At 34.2% G+C, this 26307-nt stretch overlaps 4 protein-coding genes across 10 annotated transcripts in view; 3 read left to right on the plus strand and 1 right to left on the minus strand.

Annotated features, from left to right (window-relative positions):
* Nucleotides 1-2220, plus strand: part of LOC109857634 — a 24947-nt gene extending 22727 nt beyond the window's left edge. For 2 of the 3 annotated variants that reach the window (XM_020434140.1, XM_020434137.1), the window contains one exon: nt 59-2220. In XM_020434140.1, coding sequence (XP_020289729.1) covers nt 59-502 — 444 coding nt within the window. In that variant the 3' untranslated portion in view covers nt 503-2220. The remainder of the gene's footprint in view (nt 1-58) is intronic. The other variant, XM_020434139.1, reaches the window with a different exon arrangement.
* On the minus strand, nt 2144-12722 carry LOC109857635 (basigin). Its single transcript, XM_020434142.1, has 5 exons — nt 11789-12722; nt 5782-6048; nt 4189-4425; nt 3504-3945; nt 2144-3031 (listed from the first exon to the last, which is right to left on the minus strand). The coding sequence occupies exons 1-5, from the start codon at nt 11862-11864 to the stop codon at nt 2986-2988; spliced, it is 1068 nt and encodes a 355-aa protein (XP_020289731.1). The 5' UTR covers nt 11865-12722; the 3' UTR covers nt 2144-2985.
* Nucleotides 12723-13800: 1078 nt separating this feature from the next.
* On the plus strand, nt 13801-15396 carry LOC109857621 (histone chaperone asf1). The gene is made up of 3 exons (XM_020434118.1): nt 13801-14166; nt 14594-14709; nt 14799-15396. Exons 1-3 carry the CDS (start codon nt 14058-14060, stop codon nt 15171-15173), a joined length of 600 nt encoding a protein of 199 aa, XP_020289707.1. The 5' UTR covers nt 13801-14057; the 3' UTR covers nt 15174-15396.
* Nucleotides 15397-18567: 3171 nt separating this feature from the next.
* Nucleotides 18568-25587, plus strand: LOC109857622 (putative uncharacterized protein DDB_G0282499). Of its 5 annotated transcripts, none has more exons than XR_002250521.1 (8): nt 18568-19106; nt 21232-21455; nt 21613-21719; nt 23102-23209; nt 23486-23599; nt 24385-24451; nt 24544-24733; nt 25367-25587. XR_002250521.1 is itself a non-coding variant. In XM_020434122.1 (8 exons), exons 3-8 carry the CDS (start codon nt 21349-21351, stop codon nt 25521-25523), a joined length of 783 nt encoding a protein of 260 aa, XP_020289711.1. In that variant the 5' UTR covers nt 20728-20801; nt 21050-21137; nt 21232-21348; the 3' UTR covers nt 25524-25587. The 5 variants fall into 5 exon arrangements, 4 of the variants coding, with proteins under 4 accessions (XP_020289708.1, XP_020289710.1, XP_020289711.1 ...); XM_020434122.1 differs by lacking the exons at nt 18568-19106; nt 24385-24451 and adding exons at nt 20728-20801; nt 21050-21137; XM_020434119.1 differs by lacking the exon at nt 24385-24451 and having other exon boundaries at nt 18573-19106.
* The last annotated feature ends 720 nt before the right edge of the window (nt 25588-26307 follow it).

Below are 26307 nucleotides of genomic sequence, written 5' to 3' on the forward strand. Positions count from 1 at the left end.
GCTCTTGATTTTTAATCAAAAGAATTTTAGTTTTTAGTCTATTTGTTTTTTTGCTTAGGAGCGTTTAATCGTCAGTAACGCCTGGAAGGATTATGCTTCTGGCGCAAACACGAATTTTGCGTTTGAGGCGTTCGAGACGGAAGAGAAGGCGCCGCCGCCGCCGGTGTCCAGTCTGCCGCGTCACAGAGAAATCATCAGCAATGGTACGACAGGCATGAACGGTCACGACGGTATTGACGGTCCGAATCGAATGGTCGGACCAAGAGCGACGTACAGTCTGCCACGCGCGCCAGGCGCCAGGCATTCGGCACCGCCCATTCAACCTGGCTACTATACTCAGGACCGCAGGGATCATTACGGACGCGCCAGAAGCCTGAATCCAGCGGGCACCGCGACCACTCAGATAAACCAGCCGGACTTCTACTTCATGCCCAGTCAGCGAAAGTACAGCGGCGAGGTCGTGCGCGTTTACGTGGATTACGGCAGCCAGATGCCGAAATAACGAGGTTCAGGTCCGATCCCTCCCCGTTCAGAATAAATCTCCTCGTTTGATCGAGAAGCAACTTGTATATATTTGAATTAGTGACGAAGAAAGACACGCAGAATTTCTGCGCGGTGCTATTATCTCTGTCTGTTCTTCCCATTTTCCCGTGGCTTCCCTTTCCCGAAGAAACTCGGGCTCCGGTTTGAGGCACGGAGGGGGAAGTTACCGTACGGAAGCATAGAAGTGGCGCTTACGACCAAAGAAGTTATCCGTAGGGCGCGCGCCTCCTGTAAGTTCTGTACAGAGCGCACGAACTCTTGTCAAACTTTTGTGCTTTTGTGGTGGAAACTGTTTATAGTTATGTAAGTTTTCATACAGTCAAGAATCCGACAAATTTTTGAGGATTTTTTGGTTCTAGCGTGCTTACAGTCTATCCGGTAAGCACATTCGTAGAATATAAAAAAAATCCAACAGCTTTACAATTTAATGTCACATAAAAAAACGTTTTGAAAGAATAATAGTGGATGAGAATAGTGGAGTCTCTAAAATAGCAAACTTTAACAGACTTGAAAAAATTAAAAGTTGTTTAAGAACCCGAAAGATTACGTATCTAAAAGTCATATTGTCCGACAAATACACGTATATCTGTCAATTTCGCATCAGTAAATGACACGCCCAACGAATGTATCTAGTTAAAAAGCAAGTATGAACGTTTGAACAATAAAAAAAAAAACATTTGTACATTTTTAAACAGATATAACCCCTGTCCTGTTTCTTTAATACCCGAATTTATCCTTAAGAGAGTGAGTAGTATTCATATTAATTTCAGTTATAAATGTAAATTGAACGAGATCAAGACTGTGAGAGAATGTTAAAAAAGAGGAGGCGACGACGTAAGTATAGAGATAGAAATAAAAAAAAAAAAAACAAATAAAGCACCTGCGGTGATTAAAGCGATTGTTTAGTTGTTAAGGAGGGGAGGTAAAAGTTTGTTATACGTCTATATGATAACGACGACAGTGTCGATATAGAGAAGTCGTGTTGGTACGGATTATAAATTATTACAATAGTGATAAAATTAACGATATAATACTTGTAATCATAATCATAATAACGATAGTTATAGCAGTAGTAGTGTAACGATGGCAATATAATATTACAGTATTAATTACATTAATGTCGTTAACAACGGCGTCGCGTGCAGCCAAGACTTCCGTGATAGTTTCTATGAGCGATGGAAACATACAAAGCGACGCCAAAGGTAAGCTTTCCCTCCTACTTTTCTCCTTTTTCCCCTCTTAATCCTTGAAATCTCGAGCGTGTATCCTGCCAAATTGTGTATTTGCCCGCGTTTCTATTATTTATACATATATAACTAGCATATCGAGCGCAATATTTCCGGCTCATAAAGTTGATTTTTTCCTCGGTCACACAGAAGTTTTTGAAAAACGAGTTCTTTGACCGAATCTAATGACCTCACTTGACAATGTGCCCCATAAACGCAAGCGTAGATAAACGCGCGTGTATATAACAGGATAATGTACGTGAATAAAAGTCATCGAAACAAAACACCAGCCCTAATTTCGAAGTGTTTTCTGTAAGAAACTACACGTAATCGCGCGCAAGTTCGCGTTTGACAGACACATTGTCTTATTCCTGTTTTTTTTTTTTTTCGATTTGTTGAGTTTTGTTTTTTTTTTCCTTGCTAGCTTTTCACTCTCATGCACGCGTATCGCTTTCAAATCATTCATTCATTCACTCACTCGTTCTCTTTCTTTCTTGCCCATTATTACCCCCTCTGTCTCTTGGCATGCATTCGTATTATCATCAACACTTGTACGTAACTCGTGTCAACATTTATCTCTTCTCTCTATATCGGTTAAAGCGATGTATAATTAAATGTCCGTATTGTGAACTTCTCAGGATCGAACAAACGTCTCTATTAAGAACTTTTCTCTCAGTCCCTACTCTTATGCTAATGGCACTTATTGGCTCTTATTTTCTAATGACATTGGAGACAATGACATCTTCATTCTACGCATGCTACGCATGCTCGCGTGGTCGCTTGGCAAATGTGAGTTTTAATGGGAGAGCAGTATGGAAGGAGGTGTTCACTTTACGGACATCGAACTGATTCGCAATACAGAAAGGTTTACGATGCACGGGGTGTTCACAACGCGGACATTCGACTGCAGTTGAAGAATACGAACAGGCGAACATCTGATAAATGAAGTGAACACCGTAATAAGGCTGATTTAATTTGTTAGTGACTTGTATGATCCTGCTTTTTGTACGAGCCTGTTTCGTAGGTGTGCACTATGAAATGGGCCACTCGAGTTCGCTGCTGTCCATTTTTTTCCAGTGTTTATTTCACGTTTATATACGATGTATCGCATTCAAAACCGTATCTTGTTGTCTCTTTCTGTTAAACACTTTCTATAACACACAACGATCCTTTCTCCCGTTTCTATCGCATCGCTTTCATGCATTTATTTTTTCCTTCACTTCCTCTGCCTTACATCGGAATCCTTGTTGGAAGTTGGTTTACTATAAATTTAACAAAAAAAACAATATTAGAGTACACAGTAGCTATGTGTGCAAAAATGTATAAATTGTTCTGTAACTTATATATAGACAATATTGCAAATATATTTGCAAATATTGCAAGTTTATAATCATATAAAAAAGTCAAATAGAAAAATCAACATTTCTTTCTTTTCGTGAATAGTCCAGACAAATAATTAAGCCACGCTTGGACAGATTTTAGAGTACGATTCCGGAACCTATCCGAGATGGGTTTGAAGTGGACGCTATTGGTGGATTGGATCTGTGATGTTGGAGATAATGTTGGAGGATCGGAAGAGGGAGTTCTGTCTAATGGAACATCTGAAGATTCATCAACAGAAGAAGGAGATTCTATGGCGCTGCGTCAAGCAAGGATATAATGCCATTGTGTATATTTCGTAAAAATTATTAAGATTCAACAACAAAAAACTTAAAACAGTTTCAAAACACTTACGTATCAGGACTCTGATCAGTATCAGACTCCTCGAGTTCGGTTTTGTTTCGTTTCTTCTCGTAAATTAAGATGATAGCGCACAGAACAACAACTTCTGCGCAAATACCTAGGAAGGGCCAGAGTGCGGCGAGCTTGTCCTTGACCCTGAGGAATGTCTTAGCCTCCGACGTGTGTTCCGGATTGGACCAGTTATACGACACTCTGCATGTAACGTTACCGCGATCATTCATCTCGATGTTGTCGACGATTAGAACGGCGCCGTAGATACCCCTTTCTTGATCCTTGGAGATTTTCACGCGACCCATGCTGCTTGTATAATTCTGATCACCGAAAGTCCAGGATATCTTTACGCCAGGGCTTTGCTTTCCGCCGCATACAAGATGGAGCTTCTCGCCCTCTACTACGCTAGTAGAATCAGCTACAAAATGTGCTGTTGGCCTTGCTGAAATAATGAAACACACACATACATACATACGTACATACATATATATATATATATATAACTTTTGAAAATGTCTAAAAAAAACAAAGAACATAAAACAATTTGACTCAAAGGCTAGAATTAAAAAAATCGTTTTACCTTTCAATCAAATTGTTTTATGTTCTTCGTTTTTTTAGACATTTTCAAAAGTTACAATTTTTATATATAACAGAAATACAACAAACATTACAATGAACTACTTACGTACGACTCTGTACTCGGTCGTAGAATTGGCCGTCTTACAAGTAAAATTTCCGAAACTTTCTTCTTTCTCCTTCAATATCTCCAAGTTGTTAGTCTCGTTATCAATCCTAAAGATATCCTCGTTGATAGCTAGCAGTGTCTTTCCTTTTAACCATTGCACTTTTTCGCTGGTGCTTCTATTTTCACATTGAAGTATCAAAGGCAAATCCTTCGGTGTAAGTACTTTAATCTTAATATCTGCGTCAAACAAGAAAAATTTCGTTTTGTTTGGCATTATATAATGTCAAATTACAATTTCAAATAAATCTTTCTCAATGCTAAAAGATTAATCCATGTTTGTATATTTTTGTCTCACTTAATCATTAAAAAAAAAAAAAGATGTTAAAATCATATTTTGTTATATATATAATTTATTATATTTTAGTTTTTTGTTTATAACTTTATTATAAATTTCTCATATATATTACAATGCACGAGTAATAGCGACTACTACTACTAGTACTACTACCGATATATTTAGAACGTCGTCCTAAATATTCTATAATAATAGCTAAGAAAAACACACCCGGTAACTGTAGAGAGATACATACAATTCATACATCCTACTTTTGTAAAATAAGTTCATTCAGTTATTACGTGAACTATGTAACTGTGTTATTGTTTCATTTAAGTTAGAAAAACGTGCTGTTTTTTTTTCAAGTATAAAAATACCTCACACTTTGCTTATCAGAAGATTAAAACTCTCTCCTTTCTTTATCTATGATATTAGCATGACGTACGATATTTCAAGTAGACGTACGTGATTAGAAACATGTGACTAATGTATAATATATGTATAAAAAAAAGAATTATAATATAGATACAGTTTAATATGTTTAAATACGCACATTTATATCAAATGATTCTACTTAAGATTGTGAAAAAATTGACAAATTATTTATATGCGCGAAAGAGTAGTTTTAATATCATAATAATGGTAAAAGAATATAAGTTTTATGTAATATATGTGTATTAAATAATACTTACATACATAATATTATATTAGGAAAACAGTCCCAGATTTTTTAAAGTTGTGTCTTACCTTAACAATTACCATTGCTCGATGAGAAATAGTGTGTGTAATATCATTAATGTCTGTGAATTATTTTTATTTTTTGATACTTACTAAATATATATTTTAGTATTGATGGAAAAATATGAGTAAAACATCTCTCATACGCAACAAGGCAATTATCAGAAGTCTGTTCGAGAGGTGGCAACGACAGAGAATATCAGTTATCAAGTATTATCAGATGGTAAGAAAAAAAATACAGATATAGGATTTAGGCCGTGTATGTACGTACGTGAATGTGCAAATACTTGACTTATTAACCTTATCGATAATTTAGCTGTCGTGTAAACAGATATTCGTTTAATGATCCGCGTAATAACTGATAATAAAATAATAATGATATACACATATACAGTCGAATTAAAGACTAAAAGTGAACATATACAATGTCGCAGAAAAACTACAGGAAACACTTCCAACAAAATTTTGAGTAAAATTCGATTTTTCATTTTTTGTAGTACTGAATTTTTTGTGCTACGAACCGAAATGTATCGAGAGATGGAAAGACTCCGTGCTGTCGGATGTGCACTTGTAATCCCCATCATGACTTTCCGTCGCTTGACTCGTAGAAAGTTTGCTGCTGCCACTGCCACGTTTAGAGAAGACAACCAGCTGACCGCTAGACAATTCAGGTTCCAGCGTCTGGCCGTTTCTTGTCCATCTGATGTTATCGTCTTCTTTGAGTCCACTGCATTCTATGTCCCAAGGTTGACCTTCGTTCACGATCGCTGGCCCCGAATACGTTACTTCTATTGAGAAAGATAAAATTTAAAGTTCACACGCACGTTTGGAAGACAGAAACATCATGTGTATTAGTGTGATTAAATTTTTGGGTTTTAAAGTTACTTTTGTATTATCTGTAAAAAAAAACTGTTTATGTATTTTAAGCAAATAAATTTATCTTTTTACATTAAATAATTTATTCCAAGACTCGCATTTGCGTCGATGTTAGAACGACAACATATGATAAAATGATGACTTGTGAAAAATAGAATTTACGACAAAAACACATATTTGTTCTTATCTTAAAAGATCTGAACACCGATTATACCTGTGCATGTTAAGCGTGTTTACCTCTCAATATACTTAGCAAGAACTTGTTACATCCAACAGATCACATGTTTGTGCGAATGTCACATAGACAGAGACTGAATCGATTACACGTGTGACAATTAGTTAATTATCTCATGAATATTCACGAGAAAAAATAAAGGGTAAAGCAATTCGCTAGAAATAATTAAAATTAATTGCTAGTTCACTGTTCTCATGCTAGTAATATTCAAAGTAGTTCATTTTAAAATTTTTAATTTGTTACAAAATATTTTTTGATAAATAATCATTTAAAAACACAACGTAAAATCTTAGTATAGGAGTTTCAATTTTATTAGATTTTTTCGCTCAATTTCCTGTTACTCTGTTAATTTATTTTCGTGTTATTTCAGAGTGTGATTGCACAATAATCTTGTATCTTAAATAATATTTGCACAAAAGCTTACGAAGACTCGTGATATACACAAATCGATAAATATTCGAGTAAAGTTTACGCGAAATTCTCTTCTCAGCAGTCGCTACTGCGTGTTAATGACTAGTTGGCAAAATTATACCAACGTGATGACGTACGCTTATTTGTGTGTATGTGTGTGTGTGTGTGTGTGTGTGTGTGAGTTATATGCGTCATATAAAGTTTCACAGTAGCAACAAAGCGCTGGCATATGCCAGTGAAAATATGAGTCAGTACACGAATATACAACAGCTTGGTGGTCAAAATAAAGTGTTTTATAGCTTTATTAACAACGACTCTAACAGAGAACAGCTTGTGTAAAGCAAACCACTTTAGTCAGTTACTTCTACTTATAATCTATAACGCGTTAATACTGATAACCACTTCATACTGGAAGAAATATTCAACAAAGACAAACTTCTAAGAACAAATAGTTCGTTTAACGCACGCTCAATTATTCTCATCAAAAGGAGTTATTAAGCGTCTTAATGTTTCTCTCCCGTAGAGTGTAAAACAGTCTTGAGATATAATTTGCAGCTTTAATCACATTTTAGAATATCGATTTTTTTTTCTTCCATATGTTTTTTTAATCCCCTATATAGTTTACTGTGTCAATCAATTTTTTTTATCTTCAGTAAAAACTACTATAAGTGAAGGACCAATACGAGCAAATATATACAAAATGTCCGATATATAAAATCATATTTTCACATACGAACATTTTGTATATTTGTTCGTATCCTTTTGTTTATTATTGACAATTTCACGTTCCGTCTTTCTATTTTTCTTCTTTTTATCTTTTTAAGTATATTATTTCTAATAAATTTATTATTTCTATTTTTAAATATATTATTTCTAATAAATTTATTATTTCTAACGCGTGTTTTTTTGTATATTAATCAATCAAACACACGCGCAACATTTGTTACTTCTTTACGAGGTTCGATGAAACGCGGTTCGCCACGTGCCAGGAACCACAGAGAAATCAATTGAAGTAGTTTGTTAACTAAAACTACTATATGACCTGTGTCATTATCTTCCACTGCTGATACCGATCGAATACACGCGTTTCAAAATTGTTCTCTAATTGAGGGATGTTTTCATTTCCAGGCAAACATCCCGAGCAATTTAGGCCAAAACGTACTGAAAGGGAATTGTCCGATGGACTGGCATGGCGTTAAATGCGAATCAGCTGAGCATGGTATAACTCCGAGAAAATCAATAAACTACGAATGTTATTTTAAGCGTGCTTTCATGACGGCTTCACGCAGCTGAATAATCCGCAAACCGGGCTACCAGACCGGAGGTTATAACGGACTTTTAATTATCTTCGGTACCTATATTCCTGGCGGCGGAACCGCAATTTTTGTCGCTCGCGAATTGAAGAGAAAACACTTCGAAAGGTAACGCAGAAATGTTTTTGCAATAAACGATTAGATTTTAAATAAGTGACATTTCAAGCGAAATTGAATTTTACACGCGCGACTGGAGGACGTATCCTTCGAAATGTATTCACTTCACATTCTCAGCTGACTGTGTATGTATCAGGTTTATGTCGCGCTTTGTGATACGAACTACGCGTACATACAGTCATACCCAGTTTTCCAGGAAAAGAAAACCGGTATTCACATGTATGTTATTAATTCCAGTTTAGTTTTCAATTAGCTTGTCGCGCGTTTTCACAATTCTCAAAATCTCTTTTTAATATTATCCACGTATGTCAAAGATATAGTCTCGATGAAAAAGATACAAATTTTAAATCCGTACCTTGACCTTGACAACTAAAACGATCAAAATAAAGTCTACGACAGTCACGTGGGTTGCGGTTTTGGCGAGACGACGCCGATTCAATTTGAAATATTTTGATCACCGTGTCGCGGTTTATAGATGTAAAAATAGATGAGCCACACACAGCTGTTCGGAATGAAATTTTTAGCGTCCGGTCCAGAGATAGGCAAAAAGACCGCGTTTTCTAACTTTTCTTTTTTTCTCTCTCTCTTCTTTCTTCTCCGGTTGTGTATATTAGAGCTAAGTCTATATACTCCCCGTAGACAAACATGCGAGTTATCATTCGCGAGAAAACCGAGTCGAGTTTTCTGGGTGGACGGAAAATAAGGTCAATCGTTGCGCAACAAAAGTTGCCGCGGCACGAATAGTTCGCCATCGTTGTCGATCGGCATCGTCGGTCCTCGACGTGGTCGTTATTGTCATCGTTGTTGACGGTAATGCATTGTAGGACAAAGAAGACGGTGGTATGCCGCGTAAAAAAATTGCACTTTTACGCGATTTCAGAAGCGATCTATCAGATGCCATAAAAAAACGCCGTCGATCGCGTTGCAAAATCTGCATTATGACGTGATACTCTCTGCGTGTGTGCATGCGGAATACCGACTTATGCAGCAGAAGTGTTCAAACTTGGCAACATCTTACAAAGAGAGACCTTCCTTGTGAAAGTAACATCTCGCAATGACGTACATGCTGAAAATTATTTCTGTACCGCTGTGTTTTATTATAGGGATAAAAAATATTTTTTATTTCTTCAATGCGCTAAAAAGATGTTTTACAAGCTCATGTTTGCAAAAAAGATCGATTAGTGATTGCATCAAGATATGTGATCAAAGAAGTTCAATGAAAAAAAAAAAAAGTGTTTTATTTTGTTCTCGGCTATTATTAATGTTAAACAAAAAAGTTATTCCGCAAAAAAAAAACGTGTACGTGTATTGTTGAATATTGCACACACTTTCGACAAAATTTTAATTTCAATCATTTCAAATTACAGAGATAAGATTGCGTAGTTAGTTCAGTAATAGAAAACGCTCGTCTTGCGTTTTCTCGCGCAATTCAAGTAAAATAATTAGCGCGATAATTATACCCTAATTGCTCTGACTCTTTATGGTTTTTTTCTTTCTTATTCTTTTTATTAATAAAGTTTGTCGTGATGCAATAGCTTCAAGTGCCAAAATATATTTTATGATGCGGCATTTAAACATTTTATTATGAAACTGCGCGAGTGTTAATAAAACGTGCTGATTTCTGATAACTTTATATAAAAAATATTTGCCGTGGAGTCAATGACCGTGTATGTATGTACATAGGAAGATACAAAAGAATTGACACGTGCACGTGTGTGCATGTTGTTACACGTACATAACATATGAAAGTGCTTACACATTAATTATCTATATTACTGTGCGATGTTATATCACACACACACACACACACACACACATTGATGTCGTTAATTTGTACAGATTATTTTAATCGCAAACTGCGAATTTCCTAAAGATTAATGTGCAGCGCATGAAGAAACATGGGCAGTGAACCGCGATGAGTGCAGCATACCGTAAGTCGCGGAGATGCACACACATTTGCAGCATTATCGACTAAACTTTTTTAGAACGCGTCTCGACGCGTGTCGATAAGTCTCATTAAATGACCTAGAAAGCAATGCTCGCCACGTGATAGTCAACAAACCGCGAATTGTTTTAATAAACACGCTTTGTTCCGTTAACATTGCCTACTCGACAATCTTTGCCTGTTGTCGAGTCTCTCGATCAAAACCAATAATTTTCTGGAAATGTATGAAGATGTATAAAACTGTCTTTGCTGTATTTTAAAGCATGAACACATCTTTAAGCTAATTCGAGAGCTAAACCCATCCATCTTAATTTTACTTAGTAGTACAACTGTGTGTCTTTAGTGTGATTATAAATAGAAATCAGAGAAGTAAAATTTATTCATTTTCATTTTTGTCTTGGAAAGGTTTCCGCGGCACTCGTCTCAAATGTGGGCGTATCATCTTGATAAAAGCGCGTTGTAGTATTATTGGAGGTATAAAAAAAAAAAAAAATCAAAACGGGACATTCAATCTATCAATAGTTTGTCTTTGTAATAAATAATAACAATTATATACAATTATATATCTAACAGATGACTTGTTTTTTCTTTGGTATTTTAATAACAATTAGATTGAAGGAAGATAGTCATATTTAAGCCAGATTAAATTTCTGATAGAAACTATCAGATGGATGTAGATTCTGAATTCTAAAATAGTTGTGTTTGAAACGATCGATTATATAAAAAAAAATAATTTTTGTTTCAAAAAATTTAAAAGAGAAATCGTTTTACAATACGTATCTACTTGAGTTTCATTGCCTGAAACCTATTTTGATTTTAAAATCAAAATGACATAACCTGATAGAATTGATTTAAAATAAATACGTAGATCAATTAGTTTCACGTTAATTTAGAGAAGTGTTTTCCTGTTATATCGAATTAAACTGACCATGAGAGACGACTAAGAGTAATGAAAAAGTACATAAGACGATAGTTCAGGAAATTATATCACGCACGCAATAATTTTGTCATCGATAACGTGATCTTTGATATATTGCAGTCTGTAAAGTTTATCGGTAGATATATATATATATATATAACGTTGAAAGTATCACATGATAGAGATCTTAGGAGAAATATACGTGTTATAAAGATACACGGTAAATGTGCTGACGTCTGTTTGGTAATGAACAACGGTAACCCCAATCCCAAAGATTCCTGCGATCTGATATTCGCGATAAAAATCGCGATCCACATTAATGTAACAATTCCCATTTCAGAAATTGCGTTATCGGTCAACGTAAACGTCAACTGGCATCAACCTACGTACAAATCGCGATGTCGCGATTAAGCTGTCCGTCGTATCGACCGCTACGGGATTGGCGACAAGTTTTTCGTGGAAAAAGTCTTCTGTCGTCATTCTCGCGTTTGAATAGCGAACACGGAGTCAGGTGCTTTTTACGAGAGACGATCATTCGTCGACGTTATCGTCGATGTCCCGCTGAGAGGGTACATAGTAAATGACCGACGAGATACCAGGAATCGTCTTACGAGGAAAACCCGAGTTGTCGCGTGCGCGCAGCGGGATACAAATAAACGATCGGCGTGTTTGGCCGCCGAGAGAAGAAGAGCAGTGCCTGAGAGAAACTCACCTGCCTGGACTGTGACGAGGGTGCCCGCCGCTAAATATAGCATCCCCAGCAGCACAAAAGCGGCTCGTTTCTCCATCCTGGTGGCGCTGCTGATGTACGCGGTGGCGCGTGACTGTGTGTGTGTGTGTGTGCACCGTACGATAATACGATATCGACGAACACGACGTCGTCGTCGTCGTCGTCGAGAGGATCTTCTTCTATAGACAGGATGTAACTAATCACAATCCGATGATCTCGCTTTTACGATGTTCTAAATGCACCGTCGCATACGAGAACGTCGTATCACGACTGTCGTCCTCCTCGTCCTTGTCGTTGTCTTCGACGTCGTCGTGGCCGTCGTCGTGATCGTTATTTGTCAACGTCACTTCCAACTCGTCACACCTCGTAATCTTGTTCCCTCCGATATTCACTTGCTCGCCCGATTTGTAAACCGCGAGCCGCAAACGAAACTACTTTTTACTCGATCGTGCGCGACTGACGATCGCGCGTACAGACCGTTCCCGTCACACCGCTCCTTCTTCTCCTCCGCCTTCTCTGCCTCCTCTTCCTCCTCTTCCCGCTCCGGTGTCGTCGCCGACGACGATGAGAGAGCGGTCACGATATGTCACTGACGTGCGATGTCTTTATCGTTATCTCTGCACTTCGCTCTTATCTTGTTTTTAATGCGCACCGAAGACAAAGATTTGTCCAGGTACCGTGGCCGTTGCTGCTGACACTCCGTCCGTCGCTCCTCCCTCTTTCCTTCTCCTGTCGTCCTTCTCCTCCTCCACCTCTTCCACTTCCACCACCTCCTTCTTCCCGTGTCGCCGTCGTCGTCGTCGGGCGCACTCCTGTGTGAGAGAAAGACGGATACCTATGGTACACTGGTGCTGTATTGGCTCAAGTAGGAGACAGATTTCTACAGAGCAAACACCGCAAGGCACCACAAACCACAGTAACGTCAAAAAATAAAATGGCCGTCGTTCTGTCTTCTGCTCCGAGTCCCACGGGGGATACGATAAAGTCGGGAACACATGAAAGAAACATTTTAAACAAGACTTAAGCAAATCAACCAATCACAGGTCGGCGTTCTCTCAAATATAATTCACGTTCAACAGAATACCGGCTTGTGATTGGTTGACTTGCTCACTGACGGGAACGCACCACACACATGAGTAAAATCTTCTGATAAGACCCACTTTAGGCCCGATTTCTTCATATCTTCCGATAGGTATCCTCTGAATAAAGGATTCTAGTTGTTCCACCTTCAAATAAAGTATCGGGTAATCTATATGATAATACCTGTCGAGTAACCTGAGATTTATCGGAAGGAGGAACAACCAGCTCAAAGACACGCAAAAAGATATACTTTATCTTTTAAATAAAGTTCTTCTAGATCAAGAACTTATATATCTATATAGAGATGAAGAAATTGGGCATTAAGGCCCGTTTACGCAGGTTGCAGGTCTCGCGAAATTGACTAATCACGTTGGCCGATTTGATCAACGTGATTGGTCAATTCCGTGAGACTTGCTTCTGTGTCTTATGTAGATAGTATTGAATACCGGAAATCACGTGATTCATACATCATTCAAATTTTTAAATTGACAATTATTAACATTCACAAACCGATCTTATATTTGAAATCACCTTAAGATGATCTCAAGATGATGTGTAGCTAATAACACAGCTCATACAGAACATCAAAATGAAATTCAAGGTAATCTTAAATTTAAGATAAAACTGCGAATATCAGTCACTGATGATATTTTGTATAAATATCAAAACTTAGTGTGTCATACGTAATATTTATTTTATTTTATATAATAGAAACAAATTATAGATTTTTATTTTTAAAATGAAGTTTTATTTTAAATGAACTATAGCGCGAAAATAGAGCACATTGAACACGTGTGGTGCGCACGCTGATTTATATTTATTTAATTCTAACGCGAATTTCTCGTCACGCTTGCATCGGTGTTCGTTACATTTCAATAAAAAAAATAAAAAAAAAAAAAAAAACAATTGACTTTCGGGTTTTAACGACTGCATGAATATCACCGGAAACGCACTTCGGTTGGTTTGCCGCCAAATTATCCTGCGCGTGTTGCGATGAAGTTGTTTATCCATCGGTTCGCAGGTTTGCTCGCGGTCAATGTCGATAACAGCGTAAATTGTCACGGTTCATGTTTGCGTATCGCATGTTAAAAGTGCTCAGAATTGTTGCCGTGTGTCTGTCGAAAACGTATTAGTCGCCCAAAAGTCCTTTGTATTCGTTCGATAATATATCATGGCCAAAGTTCAGTTGGTGAACGTCGCCGTTCTCGACAATCCCTCGCCGTTTTTGAACCCGTTCCAATTCGAAGTTACATTCGAATGCATCGAGGAGCTGAAAGAAGGTGCGATACTAAATTTTTATAAATACGATGAACCGCGCAAGAATTTCGATACTTTATCCTTTTTATCGAGTTTACGATAGACAATGTTTGGATGCTCCGTTTTTAGGTTAACTTTACACAACACTGACACACGTAGTTATGAAAGAATTGGTATATAATATGTCTAATTATAATGAAAAATAAGATTCATTAAATGTTCTTCTTCTATTTTAAAGGAAAGTAGATGGTTAGAGATGATCTTCAGAAAGATACAATAGACTTTATCTAAGTGTTATAGACAAGTCTTTGAGAACTCTCTATCTATCTATTACTTAAGTGTCATGTGTTTAAATATGTATGATACAAATATCTATTAGTTATACTTTACAGAGTTTATATTCTGTCAGTTTGTTCATATTGAATAACATATAATTGATATTTATTTTAGATTTGGAATGGAAGATGATATATGTTGGCAGTGCAGAATCAGAAGAATTCGATCAAGTTCTAGATACCATTTATGTTGGTCCAATACCAGAAGGAAGACATATGTTTGTATTTCAGGTAAAATGTCAGAAATAATATATGATTGTTTCATATCATCAAATTTTATTGCTTGACAACTTGAAAACTATCATATTTTTTTATTTCAGGCTGATCCACCTGACGTCAGTAGGATTCCAGTTAACGACGCTCTTGGCGTAACAGTGGTGTTGCTGACTTGTTCCTACAGGGGTCATGAATTTGTACGTGTGGGTTACTTTATAAATAATGAGTATACAGATCCAGAACTTCGAGAGAATCCACCTCCACAGCCGCAATTTGAAAAAGTTCAGAGGAATATACTAGGGGATAAACCACGTGTCACTAGATTTAAAATCAATTGGGATGACTGTCCAACTGGAACAACAAACAATCTTCCCGACGGTATGGAAGCACCATCGTTGGAAGATACTTCACAAGATGCACCTACATCCACCTTAGGCTTTACAGAGAATACACAAAATAGTGGAATGGAAGTTATGTAAAACAATTTGCAGCTAACGACATATGACCTAGGGGAGCCTGTGCTATACAGTAATTTAAATGATAAAGTAGTACCTGGGAAGAAGATGGGAGCGTATACTTCGTAAATATATTTCGATAATCTGAGAAACAGAATCGCGCAAAAGCACACTATCTTCCATATAATTATCAATATTCTCCTTCAAAAAGAAGTTTATACATCTTAAAAACAAAAAAAAAAAAAAACACTGTGTGTTGACCATGTGATAACCTTATGCCTGAGCAAGAGTGCGCGCACCGCCGCGCATCATGGACTGTTTGTGAAATAGTTATTCTATCATTTCTCTTAATCAAATAATGGTACTGAATTACTGAATTAAATTATTGTGTCTCTTCTTTGAAAATGTAATTTTTGCTAAGAAGCGTACACAGATAGTGGCAAATAGTATTCATAGCATCATTCACAAAAGTGATTGAATATAAGCGATAATAAAATTTATAAAATTCAATTTTTTTGTGAGACACACGCAATTCTTTACAAAACTAAAACAATACATTTAATTTTCAGTGATAAAATTAGTTTTCTTTTGAGATTCGATGCGTTTTTTGCAAAGTAGCTAATGACTCAAAACCACAGGATATGCGTTTGAAACTTTTATGTATTACATCATTATATATTGCTTGTACCCACGTTGCATTAGATTGTAAGACGGTTTCCATTTTTATTAGTGTATATGTACATACGTACTAAGATAAAAAAAAAAAAAAAATACACATTATGTTTTTTACTTGAAAGAAAAAAATGTTGTATTTCTTCACAGATTTCCCTGATTTAGAGTCTGACATTGATTCTATTTCAAATTAAATTGCTACATGTAATAACAATGATTTTCTTTAACAATTTATCATATTTTACGTTATTATATTTTTTTTAATGCATATATTCTTCACTACATGTCTTTGGTAATATATATAATAATTACATCTAGAATATATATTTATATTTTTCATCAAAAAAGCAAATATTTTTTTTGACAACTAACGGCCGTAATAAACATTGATAGTTTATAGTTACAATATATAGCGACAGTTTCCTTTATTTTTTTATTAAAAAGAGCAAAAATAGGCTACATTTGAGATCTGTGATTGTTTGATATTCTTACGTCTTAGTACTTACGTTTTTTTGTGTTATACTTTGAACAAATGCAGTTGCGAGTTGTTAACATTGCGCCATTTGAAAGACATCACCCAGATAACATTTTGCGAGCAAAATCGTATTCCTGTGCGTCGTCGTATGAAGCATATAAATCTAGACAGCATTTTGTACGTGAATATCCAGTCATCACACACAAGAACGACTCATTCATCCTAAGTATGTAATACAATGTCAAATTAAGAGTAAATAACTTGCAATATGTTAGCAATTTGCGCGTTATTTGTTGGTATATTGGATACCCAGCAAACAATTTGGTTGTCAGATGTCGCGATTTTGTCGTTAACTGCTACTAAATCCATATCCATCTGTGTCTTCAGTAGGATATGGTTTTGGTGATCACGTTACGTTTTTTGTGTCTGTGTGTCAACAGCTTTGGCAGCACACAAAGCATGTTTCCGTATTGTAGCGATTCTGCACACAGTTTCTGTTGCCAGGTCTGCGCAGTCAGAAATTGTTTGCTGGGTAGTTTCTTGTGCGTAATATGCACGCGTGTGCGCGATGAAATATGTTCACAAGCAAAATTCAGGCAAATCACATACAAGATTTACATAAATTTAAATTTTTAATTTAACGCGCGCAAACCTTGCACGCAAGAAATGTTATCTGGGCATTTTGTCGCAAATATGTCAATTTTGCTTTATCATGTTCGGATTTGCTATTTAATTTAAAACTGCAGAAAAAAAACTACACAAGTTCATTTAATTTAGTTTATCTTTCTTTATATTGCTTACACAAAAGGTTTTTTAACTTTTATTGCATAATTACCAAAGTGTAAAAAATATCACGCAAATTATACATACATGTATATGTATATATGTAGGGATATTACGATTAATATAAATTGAACACTTTATTTTATTTAAAAAGTGTATTAATTAAATTTAATAAGAAAGTGATACAATTGCACTTAACAGTACGACTCTAATCGATCTATCGCGCTTCGATCTCTCGCGTCTCTTGATCTGTTCTTATCGACGGCTACGTATTCTCTCTCGCTGGCTCCGCAAGCCCTTTTTCTCATCACCTCGGTTTTCGGCGATGTTATCGTGTTTTCTTCGCTTCAAAATTGTCGGTTGAGTCGTCAACCGGCAAACAACAAACATCGCAAAGGTGAGAATCGCAAATATTTATCACCTTGACAATCGCGCAGGTATACAAGCCTATCGTGAGATTATCAGTCGTTAAATTCGAAAACAAGAATAATACATACAGAAAATATAAGAGAATATACAAGAATATAATACATAAAGAATATAAGAGAATATACATATAAAGACTCGATTTTAGCCGTGTAATGATTCTTCCTTACATATATTTGATAAAAATTATCTAATAATATAAGTATTGTTATCATTCTTTTATGTTTTTTTAATACATATATTTTACAAACTTTAGAAAATATTAAATTAATTAAATCAAAAGAGCAATTAAATTGTTGAAGATTAAAGATTTTTTAATCAAATTGTGAGCGATTGAAGATTTGATATATCGAAATATTATTAATTGTAACGTGTGATGTGATTGATTAAAGAATTAATTTACCATAATTTTAATTGTTTCATGCTTCACCTTTTTGATTTGATTTTTGCTGTTGTATTTATGATCTGTTTATTATTTTTACATTAATTTATCTAAAAGTTTACTTTTAGCTTAAAATTTCAAACTTATTGCTATAATAATATACACAGTTGATACTTTTAGTCATTATTTCAATTTCAATGTGGTTCAACCCGAAAAATTCAATTTTCTTTCTGCATGGCAACAACCTACCCTTGATTTTCACCGATTAAAGTCGCTTGGCAACAACACATCCTGATCTTTTTTAAAGGTCTGTTACCAAGTAGGATTGAATAGACAAAGTTGGAGAAAATACTTCCTTAAAAGAGAATAAATCTATTCTTTTATTTGTGCGTATATTATACGTATATTTCTATATTTACGAAACTATATGCACTTACACATATTTCATTTATATATTTATATTTATGTTTTTCTTTACAAAAAAAGTACTTTTTATTTATATTTGATTAACAATTAATAATTTATACAGAATGTAATGCTCTGGTGTAATAGCTTTAATTAAATTATTACATCATACATCTAAAGTATGCTTTTAATTTATGTGCAGAAATGTAAGTTTTTAATATATAAGTTTTAGTTCTTCTTTTTAAATATATATCGAAAGAAAGATGTATAATTTATTTAGTTGATTCACGTTATTATTTATACGTTTGCACATTGTGAATTTGTACTACATAAGTTAACAATTATACTTACATAAATAAAAAATAAATCTCATCTTTTCTCAATTTTTTTTGTTCTTTTTTCAATTTTGTTGTGTTCGCGTGTGAATTTTGTGGGACCAATGAGTATACATATATGTATACTCTGCCATCTCCCTTCCTTTATTTATCAAAATCCAAGGTCATAACCGAGCCATGTCTCTGATTGGATGCTCGACAACACGTTTGTGCAGGTTCACTCTTGTCTGACTGGGCCAGAGCTTCTGGCACTTGCTTCTTTCAGTCACTTGCTTCAGTCGTGTGTAACTTCGCAGACGTGTTCCGTTCGCCTCAGGTCTGCTAAGTCGAGAACGTTTTGGGTGAACAAAAGTGAATGAGTTTGTCAAAGTGGAGAAACAAGTTAAATGATTTTGAGATTCAAATTTATATTATTAAATTACTTGCCAGAAGGTTGATATTGCTCCTGTACGTCAGAGTAAAATAAATTTAACAAAATGGTAAGTTAACAAATATATTTATTGTATCTTTTTTTGTGTGTTGTTTGTGTCTTGTTGTTACCAATTTACTTTTAATGTTATCTCAAACTGTTTTTTGCAAGTTTCTTCTATTAAAATAGAACTATCTTAAATGAATCCGACTATGAATACCGGCTTGAGTCTGTTGGCTATTACTCATCAATTTATTATAATTTAACTTTTTGGAGACTTACTATATAACTAAATTTCATGATTCGTATGTAAGGTTATTGTGACTTCAAATTCGTTACGTATTTTTTTATGTAAACTCGCCCCGTACAAGATAAAAATCTTTACGTAAAAACCTCAGACACACGAGCGATTTTCTCGCCACGTGGATTTAAAAAATGCTATAAAGATACTGCTCCTGTGTGTATTACCTGTATATTACCTGTATGTACAAAAATCTATAGCTTCTGAATAATTTTCTCACACGTTATAAAATAGCCTCTTGACAAAACAATCGTTTGTGTGTTTAAGGCCCAAGTGTAAAAACATGTATAAAAAATCATCTTGCAACAAAAAAAAGGTCAAAGAAAACTAAAAAATCGTAAAATAAAATGTACTAGTGTACAGCCGAACTTCTTTTGTGTTTAGAATATTACATCGTGAAGAATATAATGGAAAAGAATTGTGACAATAGAGAGCGCTCTTCTATACCTTCCAGAACTTTTCGTGTATTGCAACTAGTAAATTTCGCGGCTGAATAGACGGCTGCGAGATCGGTGGTTGTTATCATCAAATCCAAATTTTGTAAATAAATTGTATTAGAATTTATTAATCTCGCAAGAACAGGATTTTCTTCTACACATCTTTTTACATATTTCAGTTAGTAAAATGCTTCGCACATAAAAAAAAGTTAAATCATAATCGTAAGATTGTAAGCAAATCCCCCAAATACTCAATCACAGGCCATTTTCTCGCTAACGAAAGATAATGCTGATTTGTGACTGATTGATTTGCTTAAAACTTTATTTTAGTTAAAGATAAATTTTTCACGTGCCTCAATAAAGCCAAACAAAAAAATCCTAATACTCAGTAGAGGTTACAGCGCGAGAAGAGAATTATCTAGAATATTCCAATATCACACACACACAATCAGTGTGTAAATATTTGATAGCATGAACTATAACAACACACTATATATATATATAATAATATCAAAAAATAATAGTCTATAAATTCAACAAATTATCAGGTTTCGAAAATAAATAGATTCGTGAAGAAAATATCGCGTGTGATTTCATCATCCTTCGTTGAGGAGCGTAAGAATCGGAAAGAGAACAAAGAAACGGGAAAAAAACCACCGAATTATCAAAGAAAAAAATCAAACCTTGATTTCAAATAACATACACGCGGTATCACACGTTTTACATTACGCATTTTCGGTATCGCAAGCGGATGTGGAATACGTAGCGTTGCCGAAGATAAATATTATGCCGTCTTTTACAATGGTGTGATAATTTATTTATACGTGTGCAATGTAACAAAAGCAAGGGAGATCTATAAGATTTATAATCAATGCTACGGAAAACTGGAGAGTTGCTAGGGCACTTTTGCGCGCACACACTGAAGTAATGCTTTGATCTGTGAGCGATGAGTCATCATCTTTTGCTGCATCTCTTGGGTCTTCGGCGATTATTCAGCCGCAGGACTAATTTTCCCTGTGTGAAAATGGTGCGTTAGCTTTTCTTGTGCAGCACTGTTATTGCAATTAAACTTATCAAAATAAAATTAATTTTTTTTCGCACTATACACACACACACACACACATTTACAATAAATTACACTGTATTAACTGTAATTAACTGAATGTTTTGCTTTAACTGGTAATAAAGTATTTTGAAATTAAGGAAAGCTTGACCTGTTCGATTTGTTTTTCGTTAAAAATGTGTATGTAACTGATGTGTAACGTAATATTGTAGGGATCTATCTCTGACTATTTGTGTAAAACTAAAATAGATGCAATAATGTTTTCCTCGCTATTTTTTATACACAAAACTACATGTCTCGGTAAAGTTTAATTTTATTGTTAAACCTAACATTGTTATTTTGTTGATTGTCAGTGCGCGTACTGCAATAAGTTTTTATAATTATTATTTTTTAGTCGTGGCGACAACAAGTATATGTCTTTTTGGCTTTATTGGTCATTGTACAAGAATCTAACGCAGCGGCGTTAGTATGTACAAAAGACGATGAATGTCCAGAAGGACAATATTGTTACATGAAGACTAGTTGCGCGCCTTTTACTAATTGTTCGGCTATGTTTAACCGAAGAGAAACTGATTCACCAGCGCGTGACTCTCATCATTGTGGAGATTGTATCGACGGGTAAGAACTATATTTTCTTCATATTTTTTATATCATTATTTAATCGTTTGATTTAGAAGGATGTGATATTGTTAAAATCGTATATGTGTCAGAAAATGTTACAACTTAATATTTTATCCACCATTATATATTCATATATATTTTTTCGATTTATTAGGTTTGTTGAAGACGAGTATATAAATGGTGAACGACCAGATAAATGTAAAAGTAAGGCCGAAATTGAGAGAAAAAAAGACAATAAAGATAATACAAACACACTTTTCTGTAAGTAATATTTTTAAGTAATTTATATTTCTGTTAGATATAAAGAAGAATTAAATTTTTTTCCGGTAGTAGTTGGGCAAGTGTGAACCATTTGCAGGGTGTTTTGCAATAAATAAATCTGCTAATTTTGTTTTCCAAACGTTTCGGCTTTATTTTTAATCTTCTTCAGTGGATTTCTTTGATAGAACACTTCCTCCTGTTTTATCGAATGACGAACATTTTAGTTAAAATTGTGTATGTCGATTGTAAAATTTGATCTGTTTACTATGTGTGAGTCAAGAGTTTCGTCACTATTGTGATAGTAGTAAACATAGTAAACACATACACACATAGTAAACAGATCAAATTTTCAAAAAGAATAAAAGGCCGATACGAGCCGTTCACAGGATGTTGAGCGGAACTTGTACGTGTATACATATATATGTAAACACCTATGACAAGTTCACTTGTAAATTTTTACAAGCGAGTTTTTTGAATTGAAAATTCAATTCTTAAATTCATACGGGATGCGGGATTTGCATCTCACATATGAAAGACCCCGAATACCCCCCTAACTAATTTTTAAAATATTGCGAAAAAAACTCCTCGGCCAGGAGTCGAACCTGGAATCTCCGGCTTACCGTGCCATTGCATTTAAGAATTGAATTTTCAATTCAAAAAACTCACTTGTAAAAATTTACAAGTGAACTTGTCATAGGTGTTTACATATATATGTATACACGTACAAGTTCCGCTCAACATCCTGTGAACGGCTCGTATCGGTCTTTTATTCTCTTTGAAACTTTCACGAGCCTTTAAATATTATTTAGATCAAATTTTATTGAAATACCGTTAAGGACCCATTCAAACTACAACAACAGTATTATTATAATAATTAAATTATAGTAAAGATCTATTTACATAAGACGCAGTTGCAAGTCGCAAAATTGACTAATCACATTAGTCGATTGGTTGATTTAATCAACACTTAACATTTTAGTTATAACTTCATGTATTTGCCACCTATGCAGTAAAGTTAAAGTAAATTGATATACATTATTATATATCTATTATATTAACATATTATTATATTAACAACAGTGACGAAGCTTGACATACACACATACAATGACTTTCTAATTTTAAAACTTTGACAACGACAATTTTAATTTTAATTTACACTTCGTCTATGAAAATTCAGGAGGGATTGTTCAAATAAAGTATTCCACTGAAGATGGTTTGAATAGAATAAACCGAAACGTTTGGATTAATCACATTGATTTAAAATTATTTGCACAACATCCTGCACATAGGTTCAAACTTGCCCGAACTAAACAAGAAAGTTTTTAATTATTATATATGTATATCTTTTTCTATTTGTATAATTATTAATGTTCTTGCAGATTTGAAAACAATTCTACCTATACTGGGAGGATTAATAGCTTGCGGAACTACAGTTTATGTTCTAAGCTATTGGTTTTGTTGGAGAAAATTCTCAAAGTTTTTCAATGGTAAGATGATAATCTTTGATATATATACAATACATATATATATGTATACATACGCTATCTTAAGATAAAAAATCCAAATTTTATCTTCTAATGCCAGCCTGTTAGCGTTGCTTCTAATTGTTGTTAATCTATCGACATAATAATTGTTAGGCTGTAATTGTTTTCATACATATCTAGAGATTACACACGCGTATAAAGCATTAAAAAAAGCTTAAAACTTAAATAAAAACTTATTTTTTATTAAGTAAAAAACTGTTAAGACCAGTTGCGTTTCAGGATGCTGCACAAATGAGGACCACCAATGTGTTGATAATGAACAACCTGAAGATCAATGTGCTGCTAACATAGATATGTTGTTACCAATACCTAGTGCCCCTCGAGATGAGACTAGTAAGTAATAGTATCTGTATATAATGCCTATGAAATATAAAATTAAGAATATATATATATAATAGTTTTTACATATTTATTTCTTAATTTTATGTTTTATGTATGGATGTATGTATACGTACGTACTGAGTGTGTGTGTGAAAAATGGTTGCGATTTTCTCAATTATCACGCAATATTACGTGAATAATACTATTTAACAATTGAACTAACTATATTATTGTATAGTGATTATGTGAATAATCTCGTACGGATAATGCATAAATGCGTATGTTGGTTTGCTTGTTTAGTTGTTGCTGGAAAAATCTTTTTTGAAATATTTTTGTATACAACTCTTTATGAGGTGCTCTGAATTTGTTTGAATATTTTGATATAGATTAACAAAATGGTAGATTAAAAACTTCTTTAAAAATGTAATATTTTATGGTAAAGTTAACATTTATGAAACATTTTAATAATCAAACAAACAAAGCGCTGATTCTGCTTTCTTAGAATAAATTTCTTTTTTCTAAACACACTTTTATACATGTATACTAGCACAACACATACGCGCGCTATGCGCACGCTAATTACTCGCAGAAAGAGACGAACAAATTACAGATGGTATACATTTACACAATTTACATTAAATGCTCATTTTTTCTAACTTGCACAATACAATGCACAAACTAATAGATTGATTAACATTAGACGAACAATTTCACTTCTTATATTCGCACGCTTATAATTTTGAAAGTAATAGATTAAATAAAAACACGTTAACAAAAATGTAATTATTATATTACAGTATGTCTACTTTCAATCTACGCATTGAATGCAGAAATAAAAATACGAAGAATTCAAATTTCAATGCGGTAATTGTCCTGTAACAAACAGGATATTTTACTTTTGCAATATTAAACATATGCACGTTAACTTTGCATCTACGTATGATGACTGTTTTCAGATCTATTTGAAGATGAAAATAACATCCCAAATGACAAAAAGAAAAAGACATGCATAGAAACGCAACGTGCTACAGTGTTTGTACCACCATCGTATGTTAACCATGCAAATTATGGTACGAATGAGTTATACCATTCAATAGACGATACTTCTCATCAAGAAGCTATTCCATTAAATACATCGAACGGGTCGTAAGTAATATGCAGATTTTCTATGTAAATAATTACTTTTTTTTTTTAATTATAAAAAATATTACAAAATTGTATGCAAATATGAACTAAAATGAGTGAGGATAATAAAATCATTGTTTTACTCTACCGGTAATTGTTAACTCTTTAGCGTTATACAATATATTTCGTTATTGCGTATGCAGATTTTACGAGAAAACACTTAATTGTTTTTTTTATTGCAATCAATATATTACATAAAACAGAACACTTGAAAGTCTTTTTCTAATAATACCAAAATATTGCATCAAGCAGAGAATCAATTAGAATGAAAGTTTTTAAAAAAACCTGCGTAGTCCAATAACGCTACTAAAATACGCGCGCATTTTTTTGTGAATTGGATTACCTTATTGATTAACAGCAAATGTATTACTCAGAAATATTAGATTAGTCACTAAACGTCGAAATGATACAGCGTGTAGATGAAAATACAATTTTTAAGTAAAAATTAAATTCTGTTCATATGTATTCGCAATACGAAAAATATTACTAAATGAGAGAGAAAGACTGTGTGAGCGCGTAAACGTGTGTTGTGTGTGTGCGTCTATATTTTTCTCTTAATATTCTCTGTTTACTAAGATGTAAAATATATTGCAGACGTTCTACGGGCATTTCTATGGAAGGTGCAGCAAATACAGACAACAATTATACTAATAATAATAATAATAATAACGCTCAATATACTGAGAATACATCTTTTGATAGACAAAACATCGTGGTTAGTCAAACTAATTATATCAACTTATCTTTGTAATTATATGTTATAATTACGTATACAATTATATACAGGATGTCTGATAATGACCGTATAACCGCTCGTAGGCAGGTCGAAGGGATTATTCTGAGTCAAAAAGTCCTGAACCATTTTTTTCTATTACATATGATAAAGGAGTAATTGTTGAATAAAGTAAGCCAATCAGCGCCGACCTTTAGCCGAACGCACGTCAGTGATGCGCGGCTCACTGACAAACCTAATAAATCGAAAAAATATATATGAATATATAATGGTGGATAAAATATTAAGTTGTAACATTTTCTGACACATATACGATTTTAACAATATCACATCCTTCTAAATCAAACGATTAAATAATGATATAAAAAATATGAAGAAAATATAGTTCTTACCCGTCGATACAATCTCCACAATGATGAGAGTCACGCGCTGGTGAATCAGTTTCTCTTCGGTTAAACATAGCCGAACAATTAGTAAAAAGCGCACAATTAGTCTTCATGTAACAATATTGTCCTTCTGGACATTCATCGTCTTTTCTACATACTAACGTCGCTGCGTTAGATTCTTGTACAATGACCAATAAAGCCAAAAAGGCATATACTTGTTGTCGCCACGACTAAAAAATAATAATTATAAAAACTTATTGCAGTACGCGCACTGACAATCAACAAAATAACAATGTTAGGTTTAACAATAAAATTAAACTTTACCGAGACATGTAGTTTTGTGTATAAAAAATAGCGAGGAAAACATTATTGCATCTATTTTAGTTTTACACAAATAGTTAGAGATAGATCCCTAC

The sequence above is a fragment of the Pseudomyrmex gracilis genome, unplaced genomic scaffold, assembly GCF_002006095.1.
Source record: "Pseudomyrmex gracilis isolate BER0280 unplaced genomic scaffold, ASM200609v1 scaffold_167, whole genome shotgun sequence".
Classification (NCBI taxonomy): domain Eukaryota; kingdom Metazoa; phylum Arthropoda; class Insecta; order Hymenoptera; family Formicidae; genus Pseudomyrmex; species Pseudomyrmex gracilis.

Coding starts and splice junctions, on each gene's coding strand:
- LOC109857622 (XM_020434119.1), top strand. Junction 21,456..21,612: donor TGTGGAGATTGTATCGACGG/GTAAGAACTATA, acceptor TCGATTTATTAG/GTTTGTTGAAGACGAGTATA. Junction 23,600..24,543: donor TGCCCCTCGAGATGAGACTA/GTAAGTAATAGT, acceptor GACTGTTTTCAG/ATCTATTTGAAGATGAAAAT.
- LOC109857621 (XM_020434118.1), top strand. CDS start 14,058: ATGGCCAAAGTTCAGTTGGTGAACGTCGCCGTTCTCGACAATCCCTCG. Junction 14,167..14,593: donor CATCGAGGAGCTGAAAGAAG/GTGCGATACTAA, acceptor TATTTATTTTAG/ATTTGGAATGGAAGATGATA. Junction 14,710..14,798: donor GACATATGTTTGTATTTCAG/GTAAAATGTCAG, acceptor TTTTTATTTCAG/GCTGATCCACCTGACGTCAG.
- LOC109857635 (XM_020434142.1), bottom strand. CDS start 11,864: ATGGAGAAACGAGCCGCTTTTGTGCTGCTGGGGATGCTATATTTAGCG. Junction 6,049..11,788: donor CCTCGTCACAGTCCAGGCAG/GTGAGTTTCTCT, acceptor CTTTCTCAATAG/AAGTAACGTATTCGGGGCCA. Junction 4,426..5,781: donor CCATCTCTCGATACATTTCG/GTTCGTAGCACA, acceptor TGTTTGACGCAG/ATATTAAGATTAAAGTACTT.